Here is a 19485-nt window from a genome sequence, read left to right as displayed (position 1 = left end):
TCTCTAAGAGATTTGTACCAGCAATCTCTCAGATTGCAAGGCTGAAAAAGGTTCAACTCCAGTTGTTTTCTCCGCAAAGGAGTAATCGGTTTGCTTTTCTTCATGATCACCTGAGGGTAACTCTTCATCCTCTAAGGTGGGGGATCTAACACGCTTCCTATCCTTTTGGATAGCGAATGCCAATAAAGTCGCTAATTTTCCTTCTAGGCCCTGCAGGGTGGAGGAAAAACACATTTTAAATCATGTATATAGGGGCTGAAATGTTTTCTGTGCCTGGGCCTGACCTTGAGGCTTTCCTCTAGAGTTTGACGGTGGAGGACATTGCCACTGCCTACAGGCAGTGCCCCACGCGCAGGAGAGAAAAATCAGTTTAAATGAAGGAGGTTTATACTTTCTTTTGACTGGCAAAAGAGTACTGTTCCCACTAGAAATCGTTTGGATATATTTATCCAATTCATCCACAAAAAGTCACTCCCCATGAAAAAGGGAAACTAGTCAAAGCTTTTTGCAAGGTGCTTCAGCTGACCAATTTTTTACCACAGGGTCCTACGCATGTGTATTAGCACATGCGCAAGGCGGGACGCCTAGTGAATAGAGTCTTTCATGGCGTCTATGGCAAAACAGAGCACCCTTGGTAATTCAGCCAACTCACAGGCCTGTTGTGCAGGGACCTCCTTAAGGGTCTCCTTGAACTGGTCCTTTAGGGACTGACAGGTGCCTATTGCAGCTACTGCAGGCTGAGAAACAGCTCCTGCCAAGGAAAAAGAGGATTTTAACAGAAATTCCAACTTGTTATCGGTTGGATCTTTAAGCATTTGTGTATTGTCTACTAGACAAGTTAAATTTGTATTGATGCTGGAAATCGCAGCGTCAACTGCTGGTACTTTCCATCTTTTTGTGAATTTCTCCTCCATGGGATAGAGAACTGCAGAGGCACTTTAAAACAGTGGTCATCAACCCTGTCCTCAGGGCCACCAACAGGCCAGGTTTTATGTATTACCTTGGGGAGATGCAGACTAGAATACTGCAATCACTGAGCAGCAAATTATATCACCTGTGATGTATTTCAGTTATCTTGCAAACCTGGCCTGTTAGTGGGCCCTGAGGACAGGGTTTGATGACCACTGCTTTAAGGCAAATATACTATTTGCTGAGCAATAGTCTAGCAGCAAATGCCAGTATAATAAGCCGCCCCGAACCCCTCGGGGGGGGGGGGGGGGGGTCATTTTATTTAGCAGTTGAGGCTTATTGTTTTCGAAGTGTAAATTAGTTTAGCGCTGTCATTTTTGCCAATTCAATGTAATGATTTATTCAGACATGCAACACTACCCAAATGTAGGATGTAGTACAGCTTTTACATAAAAAAATGCTATACCCCCCAGCCCCTTACTTTCCCCAATTGGGGGGGGGGGGAGGAACATGCTGTTCAAATACAAACCCCCACCTGCTACTGGGACACACTGCTGTTTGTAGCTGGACAAAGAGCTGCTGAGAAGCACAAGGTATCTTTACACCCTCTAGAGGAGATTTTAAGGCATTTACAATGTGTTCATATGGAAGAAAAAAAGGCATAGGTGGACTTTTCAGTTCCTAAGTTTCTTCCCTTACTTTTTCCTCTCTGCAGGATACTGCTGAAACAGACAGATCCAAACTTCACCCATCACGGCAGGCAGCGTTAGTAACCTTCAAAGACCGGATCCCTATTATAGGAATTCCACACCTTTGGACCTGAATAGCACCCTTCAGGAACAACTTTAGGTGATGTAGCATGACCAAAAAGAGTCCTGGTTCCTGGGGTCCAGCCCTCAAAAGAGAGGCTTACAGGCAAAACCTTGTTCTTCTATGCAAGGTACCATCCTGTGGCCTCAGTAGCTTGGATGGATCCGGTCAATGGAGGAATTTAAATCCAGCATGGATCGCTCCTGGAGCTCCTCAGAGCACATCTTCACTCGTGACCAACACCTCAGACAGTGGCAAAAAAAAAAAAAAAAAACTGATGTGCTCCTGGAAGGAGGAGGGGTTATATAGGGAGTTAACTTCCTTGATTGGGTATACCAGTGTCAACACCTGAAGGTGGCCCATAACCCATTAATTAAGGCTCTGTGTCCCATGATGTACGATAAAGAAACATCAGTTTTACAGCTTTTACATACTGAGTTTATGTGAGTTAACAGCAGTTATGAACATTTGAAGTTAGAAGTGTTTTTTTTTAAAGAACCTCAGGAGACCCTTCCAAATGTCCACAATGAATGAAAAAGTAAATTATTAAGTATTTCAGCCATTTTGTGAGAGAAGACAGTGCAGCAGCAGAGAGCAGTGTGCTTGTAGATAGCGGTTTCATTTTCTGTTTTCTCACTATGAATTCCATCAGGAGCACATGCGAGAAAACGCTCCTGATGGTGCTGTGGCTAGATAGAAAATTATAAAAGAGGACCAGATTTCATCGCTACTAGACTCATCCATTAATGCAGGCAACAGCATGTGGTGAAATTTTTTTTTAACATTTTTATATGCTGAATCATCATCATCAGGAAGGTTTTACCCTTTAAAAACGCTTAAACATAAACACGGTTTACCACGGTTACAAGCATTTAGCGCTTGAAATGCCAGTAAACTACAGTCCTGTGTAAACATTATAAACCAAGACCATATGTCTCATGCAATGGTACCTAATTTTCCAAACAACTGAATGTGCCCTAAGTATATTTCAACATAAAATCAATACAAAATTGGTATATAACATTAACATCCAAAATATCCAAACTATAATGTCCAAATTCTTGTGCAATATGCAATAGATGCAGAGGTTTCTGTTAAGACCATCCTTTATAAATTTATAACGTATATCATCCGTGACTCTTTGTGACACTTCCACCACCACAAGGATTAGCCACTCCCCGGATGCCAATATAAATGCGCCTTTCGTTCATTTAGTAGGGATAACCACTCCACCTGCAATGTATTCTTTGCTGACCCCCAAATGCGCTATATGTGAACCATATCCATCCTCATAAAAAATAGACAGCGATCATTGCGCAATATATAATGACTGTTTATGTTAAAGTCTGTACACTCACATTTTGTGGTGCTCGTAAGCCGGGACCAAGCTATTCCAGAGGTTTGTAATGGGTGTAAAGATGGTGTCATATAGTTCCTATGCCGGCGTGCGGTGCAAGCCTCGTTTTCACCCGGCTTGCTCTTCAAACCTCGCTCTCGCCTAGCTCGGCTTACGAGCACCACAAAATGTGAGTGTACAGACTTTAACATAAACAGTCATTATATATTGCGCAATGATCGCTGTCTATTTTTTATGAGGATGGATATGGTTCACATATAGCGCATTTGGGGGTCAGCAAAGAATACATTGCAGGTGGAGTGGTTATCCCTACTAAATGAACCAAAGGCGCATTTATATTGGCATCTGGTAAGTGGCTAATCCATGTGGTGGTGGTATTGTTACTGAAGTGGTGGAAGTGTCACAAAGATTAACGGATGATATAAGTTATAAATTTATAAAAGGACGGTCTTAACAGAAACCTCTGCATCTATTGCACATTGCATGTTGCACAAGAATTTGGACATTATAGTTTGGATATTTTGGATGTTAATGTTATATACCAATTTTGTATTGATTTTATGTTGAAATATACTTAGGGCACATTCAGTTGTTTGGAAAATTAGGTACCATTGCATGAGACATATGGTCTTAGTTTATAATGTTTACACAGGTATGACTTTTAAGAGTGGTGCATTTAAATTAGAGTAGCGCATTCAACAGAAATTTAATTTTTATTTCGTTTTTCACTTATTGGTGAACTTTTTGATTGCAGCAACTCATTTTTCTATATTTAATAATATTTCTTGATATTAGTTTATCAATTTTTCAAGCACTTAAGGTTTTTAGGTCTAAACACTATACAAGTATTTTTTATTTTTGCACCGGTGACACACATATGTCCATTTAAACTACAGTCCTGAATGTGATTTATCTGTTTTCAAAAAAATGCCTGTAACCTCAACTGCCTCTAAACTACTATAAACAACTGAGTCTACATGTACACATAAGATCAGAGGAGAGTTCAGGTGCTGCTGAAAAAAAAAAAAGCCCAAATGCTCCTAAACTTTAGTTTAGCAGCTGTAGTGTACATGAGGCCTAAGCTGGGTGCAAGTTCCCATTGCAAAGAGATTCTTGGCTTTGAAACGAGCTACTCCTTTAGTAAATACATCTCTCTGGGTTCAGTCTGCCTGGATACAATGTTACCATCTCTCCTTTCCCATTTCTCATGTTATTACAATAAAGTAAACCTTCAGCTCTGCGCAAAAAAAAAAAAAAATCCTTACATTTCTAGGCGTTTCTTTGGAGCAGGCCTCGGGCAGACTTGCAAGCTACCCTGAACATTTTGAAATGAGGAAACCTAATGTGACCCCACCACTAGCAAAGAGGCACCAAATTTAATTTTCCCCTCATTAGCTCACAATGCAGATGCCCAGCTTTCTGACCTTTAACCCTTTGTTTTGACAGAAATTGTTCAAATCTAGTTTACAACCATTAAGGAGACCTGCCAGCACAGTACCCTCAATGAATTACAGTAAACGTGAACTTGTCAGCCACTTCTCTATATTAGAGGACTTTTTCAGTTTTGGAGTTTAGGAAAGAGCAAATATGTATGCATTTTTTAACTTCTGCTATGTGAATGAGCACAATTATAAAGTCAAAATACACAAGTTGCTTACTTACACTTCGGTTTTCCTTTGATTGTCACTGGATAGTTTTATCCTTGCAATATTTAGGAAGCCATGTGTGTGTGCGCACGCTAACATTTTAGTGGTGTAATTTTATTGAACATAAAGCCTTGATAAACATTTATGCAACAACCATGAGACGTACAAGTTAATAGCACCATCTTAATTCTACAGGTTCTACGCTTTCAGATGAAGCAAAAATGTTCTGGTCACTGGTGGTGAAAAATTGAAAGAAAAAAAAAAAAAAAAAAAAAAAAAGGAATGGCAGAAAAAGGGTTACATTATACAAAAAATATATGCAATTTATACTTGGGTAAACATTCACACCGGTTTGTGTCATTGATCAGAATATGGATATACCCAGAGAACATACAGGATAAAGAAATTACTAGCTGCACATACTCACCAGTGGTAAGCTTGTAAGAATTCCCTTACAATAACCTGTTTGCTGGCTTGGGACTTGAGTAGTTTTAAAAGATCTTGGGTAAAACGCTTTACCTGCGCTCTATGAGTCAGAGTCAAGAAACGCTTGGAGCCCATGCCAAGAATCTGAACAGAAAGAATTCACAAATTAATACAACTACAGACAAATATTACTGTGCTACAATTAGCCAACATGGGTCATAGTGGCCACACAGCATAAAAAAAAAAAAAGAAACCATAAACTAAAAACTTTGTGGACTACATTCACAGATATTTGTATCTGACAGCAGCAAAAAGGCCAGTAACTTGCAAAAAAAAAAAAAAAAAAATGGAAATATTCCCTACAGATAGTTGCGATTTGTAAATTAGTTTAGCTGCATTGAGGTGCGCCCCGCATACCCCCCCAAGCACTTTCACTTTTGTTGGTAGTTTTCTGAGTAAGGAGATAGAGTTGTGCAATTGTAAAATGGAGTGCAGCGCAAAGCTGGTACTTACCATTGTGTGAAGGGCAGTTCACACGCATGGCAATACTTTTAAAAATGTACTGCACCAAGCTGCATGGTACTGCGGTAACATGATTTGGTACCCACAAACGCACTGCAACGCAACCTGTGTTTGGGGTGTCATTAACAGTTAATTGGCACCCGCATGCAGATTGCAAGGGCAGTGCAGGAAAAAACGTGCACGGAATGTGCCTTTCCCACACAGTGTTCTGATGTGAGCCAGCCCTGAGAGATAGAGGCAGAGAGGCAAATGAAGCGAAGATGGGTACAACCCCAAACATCCCAGCATCTAACTAGGTGAAATTCTGTCTTGACGTATGAGGAAATCAGAACCTGTCACAATAAATTTTACAACCTTACCAGAATGTCAGTGTCCACCTTTAACAGCTGTTAGACCACGTCTGCGAAGAATGAATACCAGTATGGGGATGTATGAGAACCAACATGAGAAGGTACAAACTTCAGGAAGAAAAAGGGAAGTGTGTTATTTTCAGCTGCTAAAATGCACTACAGCTTAACACAATGCGTGTTTAGCTGCAGAAAGTAGACCCTTGACGCAGCGCGATAGATAACGTTTAGATCCAGACTGCTAAACTGCCTGCAACTTTGCTCATCATTATGCATGAACAACAATTACTTTGCGTTGTGTGAGTCCAGCTGCTTTTAGAAAAAAGTCTTCCAAATGCAGCTAAACACTTGAAATTTAGACGTCTATGTGAATGTAGACTTAAACTTGTTGGGCTCTTATGCCCTCCCTTATTCAGTTTGACAAGTATCATACTTATTTGTGCCTGTTCTGTGGCCTGCTTAGCACCACGCAACCTCTTAAAGACTGACGCCAGGACAAGCACGATACAAATGGCCTACAGGGGATTGCAGCTTGTATGTATAGGATTAGACAGGATTTTAAAAGGAATGCATGGCTGAACATCTAGGTCTACTCAAGAAAAACTCTGGGGATGGGCTCACATGGGGCAGGATTCATTGGAGTCCGCCTACTCGGGGGGGAACTGTCTGCTGATCCCTGTTAAACAGGCAGATGGCTGGTCTGTTTTCGCTCTGTTGAGGCAGAGCGGACATAGACACAGCCCGCTCACCTCTATGGACGATCAGATGTAAACGGACCACCTGTTCATTAACATCCGACTGCTATCCGTTCCGCCAGATAGATGGGGGAACAGATAACCATCAGTCTGTTTTTAGCAGATAGGACCGGATGTCCGTTGACAACCACCATGCTATAGGAGGACAATGGATGATCCGATCAGTTTTACCTAAAAAACTAACGGCAGACCCGATTGCTGCATCTGTATAAAAGAGGCCTAAAACCCCACCTGTTTCTCTCAGAATGAAAGCTCTTAAAAATCTTCTCAAATGTAAGCACAGCCTTTAAACTCAAGCAAAATTTTAACTTTCTGGCGGCAGGTCAGGGAAGAAGGCAAGCTGAACTTCACATCATGTGAAAGGTGGTGTGATTAGTTCTGAAAATAAAGCAATTAAGATTCCCTACTCTGAAGTTGCTTACCTGCAGAACATGTGGCACAGCCTCAAGCAGTTCCATCAGCTTAGTGTAGCCATAATCAGACACACGGCACTGTTTTGCAAAATGATGATGATAGGTTGGTATAAACTTGGTGACTGGCATAATGCACGAGGGTTGATTTTTTAATAAGTCAATCACTTCTCGACTGAACTGTATCAACTGAGGGTTCCCAACTGGGCTCTTTGAACGCAACATCCAAGGATCTATGGGACAAAAAAAAAAAAAACACAAATTATCAAGACATGATCAGCTCACCCCCCCACTGACTGCATACTCTGACAAGTGCTGATGTCCAGCTACACTTCCCTTTAGCTGTACCACAACAGAAATGCTGACAGTCAATGTATTGATCACAGTGGATAAAACAGAAGTTTCTTGGGTTTGACATTAATTCAAGTAGATTGGACTGTTTTTACATTCCTGTTATACTGCCACCTACAGGAGGCTTGGACGCTGGCAAACAGAAAAACTGTAAGCTAGCAATGCATATATATATATGTTGGGCCTTCTACCCAACAGGTCTACATTTTATGTGTAGAAGTAATACACAGCCATAAAAAAAAAACAAAAACACAGGGGTGGTTGGACTCATGCCCCTCAGACTCAAGAAAAAGATTTTTTTTTTTTTTTACAAAATCAAACAATTTTATTTTGCATCCATTGAGCGACACAGGAATTCAGAAACAGTTAAATTGTCCAAAAGCAGTCCCAATTGGTGGGCAACAGATACAGGTGAATCCAAGAAAACGATTCGGCCTGCCCCTAAGAGAACATCACGGGCGATGAAACGCCTCAGCTCGGCTCGATACTGACATCACGCATGTTGAGCCGACACTTGCGGCTTTGTTTTTCCATGAGCCGACAGTCTGCTGGGATCGGATTTGTTTGTCGCATGCTTACAAGTAATTTTAAAAGGTACTTTATGATGAATACAGGATTTATATAGTGCCAACAGTCTGCGCAGAGCTTTACAACATTAGGGCAGACAGTACAGTTACAATTCAAAACAGGAGGAATCAGAGCCATGATAGGTTGAGCTTTTATTACTTCTAAATAAAAAAAACAAAAACATGAACCTAAACGGGCTTAACTATGCTAGTTTGTTTCTTTATTCCTTACTTTATTTTGAGTCATTATCGAGTAGCCATCGTTTGCTTCTGATGCCGGTTTTCCTTGGGTTATCACATGCACCTATGACCAGTATAATGTTTGGTCCACATCATCATCTGGTAAGAGGCGTATGCTAATTGTTGGTGTTTGGTGCTGGAACTAATCAACCAATTTCAGTCGCACCTTTGCACCTTTTGGACTTTGTAAGTGGTTTTCACATATTGGAAGGGCCATTTCATACAAAGTGTACCACACACACACACTTTATATTCTGATAACATATGGATTTGCATAACTTATGTGTAACTATATGAATTTGCTAAAATTCATAGAAAGGATATTTTTATTGCATGTTTTAGCAGATTGCACTTTGGACTTAGTTTAATTTATGTGTGATTATATGAACTTGCACAACAACTTTTGGAGAGATTTTGGAGAGATTATGGTTATATGTCCATTGCACCTTTGTATTTCAATTTAAAATTGATGGTTTATTAAGCTACTGAATGTATCAACGCATAGTGGTCATGCGGATACGGTCTAGGTTGCGGGTGCCACGTCTTATCGTATTAGACTAGAAGAAATTAGCAAATTTGGGCTTGAGACTTTTTAGGCACAATAATTACTAGATTTGTAGTTAAAATTCTGGTTTATTAGAAAATATTTAAAATAAGGAGTAAAAAGGAGGAACAAATAGGATTCAGTTCATGATAGCACAGAAAATGTGTGATTATTCACGTTACGTTGAATTATAAGATTAATTAATTAAGGTGATTGATTGCTGTGTGTAGGGGCTGGACTAATTATGAGAATGTCATTATAAAATATATTATATTAAAAGATAGAAGTAAATATTTATACATAATATCTTAGAGTACCCCCTAGTATTACGTGTTTATAATAGTAGTCACATTTGAAGTACACATTACACTTACCCTCAGGGACTTTACAACTGTATTGGCAAATCAATTTTCTAATATCTATGATACACACCCTCAAATGATATCCCAATTTAGCAACATCCCTTCCCTGCACTCCTTTCCCTCCCCCCTCTTCTCCCCACCCCTTTTCCACCCTTGTCCCCACTCTTCTCCTCCCCTTCCTCCCCCAGCCCCTTCCCTCTCCCCCCTGGTTTCAACTACCCTCCCCCCCCTTTCCCTCCCCCTCACCCCCACCTTTTCCCCTTTCCCTTCCCCCTGTCCCCCCCCCCCTTTTCTTCCCTTCCCATTTCTGTCTGATCATTCAGGAGCTTTACCCTTGTTGGAGCAGAACAGACCCATTAAATATTATTCCCCTATTATGTTACATACGTCCCCACAATGCTTGATTATCACCGGGACTCTGTGGGATAGGTACATCCCTTTGGGCCTTATGGGCAGTTTCTCTGGTACTCATGACACTATTATATCTTAGACCTAACTATAATAGATTATAACACACCACGATGAATCGTTTATTGTAAATTTGTTGTTCATTACAGTATTCAGTTCTGAGCTCCTGAAGAAGTGCATGTGGCGCGCAACATATCGAGCCAATATAGAATTTGATTGTTACCACCGCATAGCTTCTGGTTCAACGCAATGTAATTATATTGAACAGAGTTTTAAATTCTAAATACTGCTTTAACCGTTTTTTTATAACCATTCAGCTATGTATGGAGTGTATAATTTGTAAAACTGTGCGATCATGAACTGAATCCTATTTGTTCCTCCTTTTTACTCCTTATTTTAAATATTTTCTAATAAACCAGAATTTTAACTACAAATCTAGTAAATATTGTGCCTAAAAAGTCTCAAGCCCAAATTTGCCAATTTCTTCTAAAATTGATGGTTTAACGCTGCTTTTCATTTTTTAAATCTTTACACCCAGTATCAGTTGGTTAAGTGGCTGCTTGTTTTACACATTACCTTGACCTAGCGCCGTTTTTTTTTTTTGAGATTTGAAAAAGAGCCTAGTAATGCCAACTGTGAGGTAGTTCATGGTGCTTTAGACCAACCAGCTTTACAGTGATTGTAAGGGTTCATTTATTTATTTTTTTTAACATATCATACTTACCTCCACTGTGCAGCTCGTTTTGCACAGAGTGGCCCCGAGCCTCATCTTCTGTGGACCCCCGGCAGCTCTCGCAGCTCCTTCCCAAATCCTATAACCCCCTAGGAGAAGCGCTCTGCCGAGGGGGTTACCTTGCGGGCACGCTCCCAAGTCCAGCATTCGGCGTCCATAGCCGTTGAATGTATGACTTCGCCCGGTCACCCGGGTCATGGGATTTAATTGACAGCAGCTGGAGCCAATGGCTGCGATGCTATCAATCTATCCAATCAAGAGCCGAGAACCCCGGGCAGAGACAGCCCCGTCCCCGCCAGGTCAAGTTCCAGGGCTCAGGTAAGTAAAACTGGCCGGTCACTGCCAGGTGTTTTTTCATCCTAATGCACAGGTGTCAAACCATGAAATCAGACAGAGACAGAAGTACAGTTAAATCACACTAGTTTAATAATAAAAGTAAATAGAACAAATGCAGTCATTAGGATAGTCAGCCAAGCCAGAAGGTCAAGAATCAGTGTAGTGAAACAGCAAGCAGGATCTGGAGCCAGAAAGGATGTCAGCCAAGCAAGTCTTTAAACAGGAACGCAGGAGATCGCCTTGGTCAACGTCACAGAGACTAAGGCAGAGATCCTCTGGGCTGGACGGCTTAAGTAGGCAGGACTGTCGAGCAGGATATCATCAACAGCTGAGTAACTGTGGAGAGATAGGAGCTGGCAATTAGCCAACAGCTGAGTGGCGAGCTCAGAGAAGGAAGGGCTGAGCCCAGCCCTGACTATTGGATGCATTAAGGTGAAAAAACACAAAGGTTTACAACCCCTTTAACCACTTTAGCCCCGGACCATTATGCTGCATAAGGACCAGAGGACTTTTTCCAGTTTGGCACTGCGTCACTTTAACTGCTAATTGCGCGGTCATGCAAATCTGTACCCAAACGAAATTTGCGTCCTTTTCTTCCCACAAATAGAGCTTTCTTTTGATGGTATTTGATCACCTCTGCGGTTGTTATTTTTTGCGCTATAAACAGAAAAAGACCGAAAATTTTGAAAAAAAAAAGATATTTTCTATTTTTTGTTATAAAAAAAAATCCAATAAACTCAATTTTAGTTACACATTTAGTCCAAAATGTATTCGGCCACATGTCTTTGATAAAAAAAAAAAATGTCAATAAGTGTATATTTATTGGTTTGCGCGAAAGTTATAGTGTCTACAAAGTAGGGTACATTTTCTGGAATTTACACAGCTTTTAGTTTATGACTGCCTATGTCATTTCTTGAGGTGCTAAAATGGCAGGGCAGTACAAACCCCCCCAGATGACCCCATTTTGGAAAGTAGACACCCCAAGGAAATTGCTGAGAGGCATGTTGAACCCATTGAATATTTATTTTTTTTGTCCCAAGTGATTGAATAATGACAAAAAAAAAAAAAATACAAAAAGTTGTCACTAGCTGCGTACGGGGCCCCGAAAACCAATCACCGCCTTCAGGATTTCTAAGGGTGTAAATTTTTGATTTCACTCTTCACTGCCTATCACAGTTTCGGAGGCCAATGAATGCCCAGGTAGCACAAAACCCCCCCAAATGACCCCATTTTGGAAAGTAGACAGCCCAAGCTATTTGCTGAGAGGCATGCTGAGTATTTTGCAGCTCTCATTTGTTTTTGAAAATGAAGAAAGACAAGAAAAAACATTTTTTTTTTTCTTTTTTCAATTTTCAAAACTTTGTGACAAAAAGTGAGGTCTGCAAAATACTCACTATACCTCTCAGCAAATAGCTTGGGGTGTCTACTTTCCAAAATGGGGTCATTTGGGGGGGGTTTGGGGGGGGATGTGAATGGGGGAAGTACGGGCGCTGCAGAAGTGGTGGGTTCCCAATTAGGATTGGCGAATGCAGCAGGAAGGGCACTATGGGCACGACGGGCCTGTGTTTGTCTTCTTCTTGGTGGCAGCGGGACACTTGTGCTTGCCACCTCACCAGCTTGAACTGCACTTATGGGACTCGCCACGTCACCAAGTGTTACTGCAGTGCTGGTTTGACTACGACCGGGGTGTACTAGGTCGCTGGTGCTTGCCAGTTCACCAAAACGCTACCAAAAAAACTGTTAGCGATCGCAGGGATCAGGCCTGACTCTGCGAACGCTGCAGTTATGCGTTTAGTGTTTTGTAAGTGACAGTGATCGATCGATACTGCACTTGGGTGGGCTGGGCAGAGGGGCAAAACGCAGGTGCTAGCAGGTATCTGGGCTGATTCCGCTAACACTGCGTTTTTGGGAACCCTAAACTGCTGGGGACGCTAGTATAGATATGATCAGATCTTGATCCGTTCAGATACTATACCACTAAGGGAGGCGTATGCTGCGTGCGTGGGTGTTAGCGGTACTGGCGCTAATCTGATGCTGCCTGGGGCAACGCATATCACCGCCGGGCGATCGGGGGGCTAAACCTTTATTCGGTAATAAACGGCGGGTGCCCTGACACTATAAAAAATAAACGAACTAACCAGCGTCACCCGTAACAGTTATACGGTGATCAGTGGTGAAAAGGTTAACTAGGGGGCAATCAAGAGGTTAAAACATTTATTAGGTAGTATATGGGGGTCCTTGTCGCTATAAAACGCTGACGGCGAACCTAAATATTTACCTCCCTAACTAGCGTCACCAGTGACACTAATACAGCGATCAGAAAAACGATAGTTAATGACACTGGCGACAGGGGATGATCAAGGCGTTAAAACTTTATTAGGGGGGGTTAGGGGGGTATCCTAGACCTAAAGGGGGCTAAACCTAACTGCCCTAACACAGTAACTGTCACAAACTGACACCATGCAGTAATCAGAAAAAAAAAAAAAAACTGCTTGGTGTCAGTGTGACGGGGTCGGGGGTCAGGGGGTGGTTTGTGTGCCTGGCATGTTCTACTGTATGTGTGTGTGTTGTGCACTCACATTGAAGTCTTCTCTCCTCTGCGCCGGAACGGAAAATACCGAGCCGAGGAGAGATGACATCATTTCCTTTGCTGCTGTTTAGCATACAGCAGCAAAGGAATGATTTGATTGGCCGGCGGCGATCGCGAGGGGGGGGCCACGAACGGATGGTCTCCCCCTCATCTCTGATCGCAGCTGGTCAGAAGCAGACCGCCTCGGGCACCGGGGGGGGGTCCGATAGGACCCCCCGCCCGCGGGAGGCAGATCACGTATATGTACATGATTCTGCCTGCCCGTGCCATTCTGCCGACGTAAATCGGCGTGAGGCGGTCCTTAAGTGGTTAAAGCATTTGTTACCCCAACATGTCAAATTCCTGATATGTACCATGTATTTGTATGAGAAAGTATCCTGTTTTCTTCGTATTGCTTCCTTTATGCGAAATCCCTGCTGTTCCTGCTAGTCCCTCAGCTTTCCTATTAAAAACTTACCACACTAATGAGGAGAGCACACCGTGGTCAGTGCTTAAGCTATGCAGGGAGCTCAGTGTGCTCTACTCCAATGATCAGACTTGTCCTGACATGCTGCCGCTGCACAGCCATTCACTAGAAGCTCGTGTGCTGCTGCTTCTCCCCCCAGATCTTTTTTTTTTTGCTGTATAAAAATGGGGGGGGGGGGGGTTTGCTTTTTGTTTATTTTAAACTGGATGGGTTGTTTTACAAATCACCAAGTCTGGAAAGTGCCACAAAGCAGAGCTTCGTGGCCGAAGGTAACATTACAGGCTAGCCCCATATGTCCAGTCCAGCAGCGTCTCACTTTCAAAAGCGAATGCGAAGGAAACATCAATCCATATTCTCTGCTATTCAGAGACAAGCTCAAAGTCTACAAATCACCAAAAACTTCCAGGAAGTTAAAAGGAAACCCATCTTTTAGGTCATACACATACAGACCACCTTAGGCAGAAATTACATGTTCTTAACACAACCTTGTCCTTCTGCTGGCGTGGTTGCGGAGAAGTAGCATCGCATGCTCATGTTTGGTGGTATTGTCCACTTATCAGACCCTTTTGGCTTACTATCCTCTATTGGATCAAGGAGATTCAGGGTTTTGAGGTTCCCAATGATCCCTGGAATGTACTATTACATTGTACGGACAAACCGACAGGATCATACAAAAAAATCTATCACCCCACACCTATTAAACGCAGCTAATGCGCTCATATCCCGGTTTTGGAAAACCTCCATGATACCATCTCTACGCCAATGGCTTGGAGAGGTTGATCATCTATACTATATGGAAGACTTAACTTACTCACTTAAAAACAAAACTGATTTGGGGAAAATAATATGGTCCTGTTGGTTTGCCTTTAAATACACTACAGCTTATGCGGAAATTATGGCTCCAAACACATAACTCACTCATGATTTGACTTTGTGTTACAGAAATTTGACAGAGGCAGACATTCCACCCGCCCCATTACCCCCCCCACCCTCTTTCCTACTTCTCTTTCTTTGTCTATACTTTTCCTTATCCCTGTTCTTTTTGTATACTAAATACCAAAGAATTCAACAGGATTTGGTGCTTTCATAAAGGTTTATTGCAATAGTACTGAACATATGGTTTGTAATAAGACGTGTTTATACACAGACGAACTGTCACCAGGTTTTCAAATACTTCCTGATTGAACTGTTTGTATACACTATGGTTGGATGTTGTATTGTCCTGAACAGCCTGTCTTCAATAAAAACATATTAAACAAAAAAAAAAAAAACACAACCTTGTCCTTGTGGAGGCACAAGAAAAAGCTCCTTACACTATAACGCTGCAAGCTGAAACACCCTCCTAGGTGAGGTCATAGCCACGACAAAGGTAACCTTGCGTGATAGCAGAGAAATCTGTAATGAGTTGAAACAGCGGCCACTGAAGGACCAACATTACAAGATTAAGGTCCCACAAAGTTAGTGGGGAGTGTACTGGTGGAACAATGTTAGTCATCCCTTGCACAAAGAGTCTGGCCAATGAGTGGAAGGCAGCGATCTCTGAAATGCATAAAATCAGGTTGAACTGATTACACAGTATGACTAGAGCATCTAATAAATTTCTGAGGATCCCTGGGCACAGACTCTGGCGTCTGACATCTAGCATTCTCTACTAAAGACAAATTTGATGAAATACTACCCAAGTCAGAATGATCTCCTTGGCGATATACACCACAGCAGTGGATTTGTCACACTTGACCCTGAATTGCAGTCTCCAGAGCAGATAACTCCAGTGCTGATGGGTGAGCCAAATCATCCTGAGCTCAAGGACATTTAACAGAATCAAAGCATCTTATATCCAGTCTGACAGGCTGGTATTTATAGTCAGTACTTTCCACACCATGGGCAGAAAGGATTTTCCTCGACTCCTTCGCCATTTCTGGCAGCCAATATTGGAAAGAAACTGGTTTGGGCATGCAGAGACCAGGGTGATCCAAGGACAGAGTCTTTTTGTTCCTTGTAGTCAGTATTGAATGAAACTGCATGTACGGGTCTCAAAGGAGGCCATCAATCCCAGTACCCTAATGCAGAAGCAAATAGATGGGTGTTCTGGGAACTCATCACCCACACCTTAGTTTTGAATTTCCTGGCTCACAGAAGTACATGAACTGAGGCCAGCACCTTCGTTAACACTTAAGGTGCCCTGGCAAGGCCAAAGGGCAGAGCCACAATCTGAAAAAATTATTGTTTTCCAGTAGTCTTTTAGGACATCAAATGAGAGATCATAGCTTCCTCCACCAGACATAGAAAACACTTCCACCTTCAGAGAGAGAGGGGGGGGGGGGGGAAGGAAAAAAAAAAAAAGGGCTCTTTAACTCAGCTCCTCAGTTGTAGTAAAAGCTGAAACTCATAAGCATCACAAAATAAATTCAACATACAGGCGGGCATTTTTTGCGGTCCTGAAAGATTACTGGAGAACAAGTTACCGGTAAGTCTAACTTTAATTTTCCCAAAAAGTATTTTAAGCATCTGAGAAGATAAACAAGAACTTACAACTCGGGAGGACAGCAGCTTGCAAAACCTTCCTGTTAAAGGCCTAGACTACTGCAGATAACAAGTACAGTCTGTAGTGTTGAGGGAAAGATAAGCTTGTGCACGAATCCTCAGTAAGAGGTCCACACTCATCTGGACATCTGGCTATGGAACTCTTAGTCGACCTTTGGAGTCTGTACGCCTACATTTTTGGGTCACCTCCAGATAATGTAATTGTGCCCTTCTCACATCCAAGGAATACATTTTTTTTCTCCTGGGTCTGGAACAGGTTAAAGCCTTGAAAAATCCTACCACTAAAAGTACTGCTGAAATTGAGCTTAAACACCCCTAGAGCAGCTACCTGCACCTAGAGGGTACTGACTGCCAGACACTTGTCTGCACCTCCTAGTATTAATTCCAAAAGTGGCAGATCAACTGATGACCTCAAGAGTCGCAACAAGAATCGTATACTCTCCATACATGGCTCTAGTCACCTTTTTCAGCACGCAAGAAGAGTAGAAACTAGACACTCAGGGAATCCTCTTTTGTAAGAGCTGCTCCCCAGAGCAACTGTGAGGCTTAATCCAGCTACTTCTGGATAAAGTAAAGGACCATGTAGAAGCAGGTTCTGTCTGACTGAAGAGGCGATAAGGTTTGACTGCCAGATGGAGTAGCATGGAAAACCATGCTCTTTTAGGCCAGAAAAGCACTAAAGATGATGACAGACAAGAAAGACTTAGGAATGATGATCCTGAAAATCATGACAAAACACATAAAGGATATTGCAATAGATTTGAACTCCTCCAATCTGAGGAATTTGTTACCCAAGTCTTTGCCCAAGAACCCTGCACTATTGTCTGCTCCAAGTGAGTGGGGCTCAGATGGCATCCATAGTAAATTTTATGTTTACCGGAAAGGACCATAACAGACCCTCTAGGATTTCTCTGGTCCCTCCACCACCATAGTGATCTCTCTACTTTGGTAGGAATCCTCACCATGGAGTCCCAATGAGCTTAAATGCTGATCCCATACCTGCAGAAGAAATCTTTGAAGCGGCTGAAAATGCAGCTTCGTCCATTAAGTTGCTGGGATGGCAGCAGTTAGAAAGCCAAGAGTAAACATCAGATTTCTGATACCAGGGGCTGATTGAATTGTAGCAAGACAATGGGCGCTTAAAAATTCTCTTGTCCTTCTGAAGAAAAATTTACACAACCAAATTCATCAGGTAGCCTAGGAATAGAACCTCAACTGGTACTAAATTTGACTTTGGGATAATTAAAATACAGCCCCGACTCTCTAAATGGTTGTGAGCAAGCAACAGATCCTACAGAAACATATTTTGCAGCTAAAAAGAAAGGATCACTGCTTTCGCCATTACCTTGGTAAGTATCGTGAGGTGAATTAAAGTGGAAGTAAACTTCTATCGATTGTTTGTACCTATAGGTAAGCCTATAATAAGGCTTACCTATAGGTACTGTAAAAATGTCCTAAACGTGCACCGTTTAGGAGGTATTTACTGCATATGCAGTTTTAAGATTTCTCAAGGAGAGAAAAATAAAAGAAATGGCAGGATCCAGAGGCTTTTTAACAGAGTCAGAAATAGGAGGATAAACCAAAAACACTTGTCCTCTAGGCTCATCAAGTGTTTGCAAACATTCGATTTATTTTTTGTATTAAAACAAAACATTCCTATACTTGCCTGCTCTGTGCAAAGGTTTTGCACAGAGCAGCCCCAATCCTGTTCTTCTGGGGTCTCCCACTGGAGCTCCAGGCCCCCCCCTTTTCATTGGATGCCTCCATGGAAAGCAACTTTCCATGGGGGCACCCATGCGGGCTTGCTCCTGAATCAGGCTGCTGTGTCTATTGACACATCTCTTGTAAATGTAAACAGAAGTATCTGCCCCACCAGCAAAAAGAAGGTCAGACCTTCAGGCAGTACACGCTCTCCCTGAGTACAGACAGGGGAGAAGGAGCTGGCACACCCCCCACCAATACCAAGAGGATGTTGAGAAGCCCAAACAAATAAACATTGAAAAAAGGAAAAAAGATAATGGGAGACCTTACACTTCCAGGGCAGCCCTAAAAGAACATAACCTCTCCACAGTTCCATAGTGTTCCTGCCAAGCTGGAGGAAACACAAACTGAGGAGCTGTGGGGAGAAGCCTCCTTTTTAAACTCTGAAGGTGGAAGTGTTTTTATGTCTGGTTAGAGGAGCTATAGTTTTTTTTAGGTGTTGTGCTCTGAGGTTTTGGGAGATGAGGGATGTGGAGGTAGGCATCATTTATGTCCAACAAGCCCAGGAAATCCCCGAAATGGAAGGAAGCAACCATTGACCTTACAGATTCCATTCAGGACTTCTGATCATGTAAAAACTTGTTCAAGAGCTTCAGGTCCAGAATGGGTGGCACATTGCTATCTGGCTTGGGAACAGTGAACAGCTTGTAATAGTAACAGTGAAAACTTTCCAGTACTGGAACAGTGACTAGTCCAGTACAGCAAACAAGGCTGAACTTATGTGCCATAGGCACATAGGACAGCATGAAGTGTGGAAGGGGTAAGACAACTAAGGAAAGCACCCCAAGTGTCAGGCAGATGAACTGGATTGAAAGGCTCCGGGTTCTTTCATTATATGTTTTGACTATACCTGCAAAGTCTGGTAAACATCTAAGTGATGCATGGCCGCACTGACCAAGAAATATGCATTTAAAAAAAAAAAAAAAAAAAAAAAAAAAAAAGAAGGACTCAAACTTTTCTCCACAGGGTCCCTAAACCTTGACACATCATCCACCAACACTGTAAGGGTCTTATTCAAGTAGGACACCGCAAGGACCAAAGCACAGACCACCTACTCTTTGCATACCCGATGAAAGGTGGTTTCTGCAAATGGCTTAGGGGTGCAAATGCCTTGTCTGAATGGGCCCAGTCCTCATACAGGGCCTGTTAAGTATCAGGATGCAACGGAAAGGCTTCTTCGTAGGGTATTTTCTAAGAATCCAGCCCAAAAGACATTAAAATAATAATAAAAAAAAACAAAAAAAAAAAAAAAACAGCTCTAATGGACCACTTCCAGAAAAATGGCGTTTGTCTTACCGGTAACTCCATTTCCCGTTAGTCTTCCAGGGCAGCCCTTGAGTGAGAGAGAGCTTTTCTTTCCAAAAAGTAAACACCATGCCCATTTTTATTTTTAAGGCAGTTT

The 19485-nt window shown here is 42.1% G+C and overlaps 1 protein-coding gene across 11 annotated transcripts in view; it reads right to left on the bottom strand.

The window, feature by feature from the left end:
* Positions 1-19485, bottom strand: part of MARF1 (meiosis regulator and mRNA stability factor 1) — a 453542-nt gene that overhangs the window by 152746 nt on the left and 281311 nt on the right. For all 11 annotated transcript variants that reach the window (XR_012235026.1, XR_012235025.1, XM_073591154.1 and 8 more), the window contains 2 exons: positions 7195-7415; positions 5150-5292 (listed from right to left, as the gene is read on the bottom strand). Coding sequence is in view for 9 of the 11 variants with exons in the window: in XM_073591154.1 (XP_073447255.1) it covers positions 5150-5292; positions 7195-7415 (364 nt within the window). In the remaining 2 variants the exon portion in view is untranslated. The remainder of the gene's footprint in view (positions 1-5149; positions 5293-7194; positions 7416-19485) is intronic.

This window comes from Aquarana catesbeiana, linkage group LG06, assembly GCF_042186555.1.
Source record: "Aquarana catesbeiana isolate 2022-GZ linkage group LG06, ASM4218655v1, whole genome shotgun sequence".
NCBI classification, from domain to species: Eukaryota; Metazoa; Chordata; class Amphibia; order Anura; family Ranidae; genus Aquarana; species Aquarana catesbeiana.
This window is presented reverse-complemented; position numbering and strand designations above follow the sequence as displayed.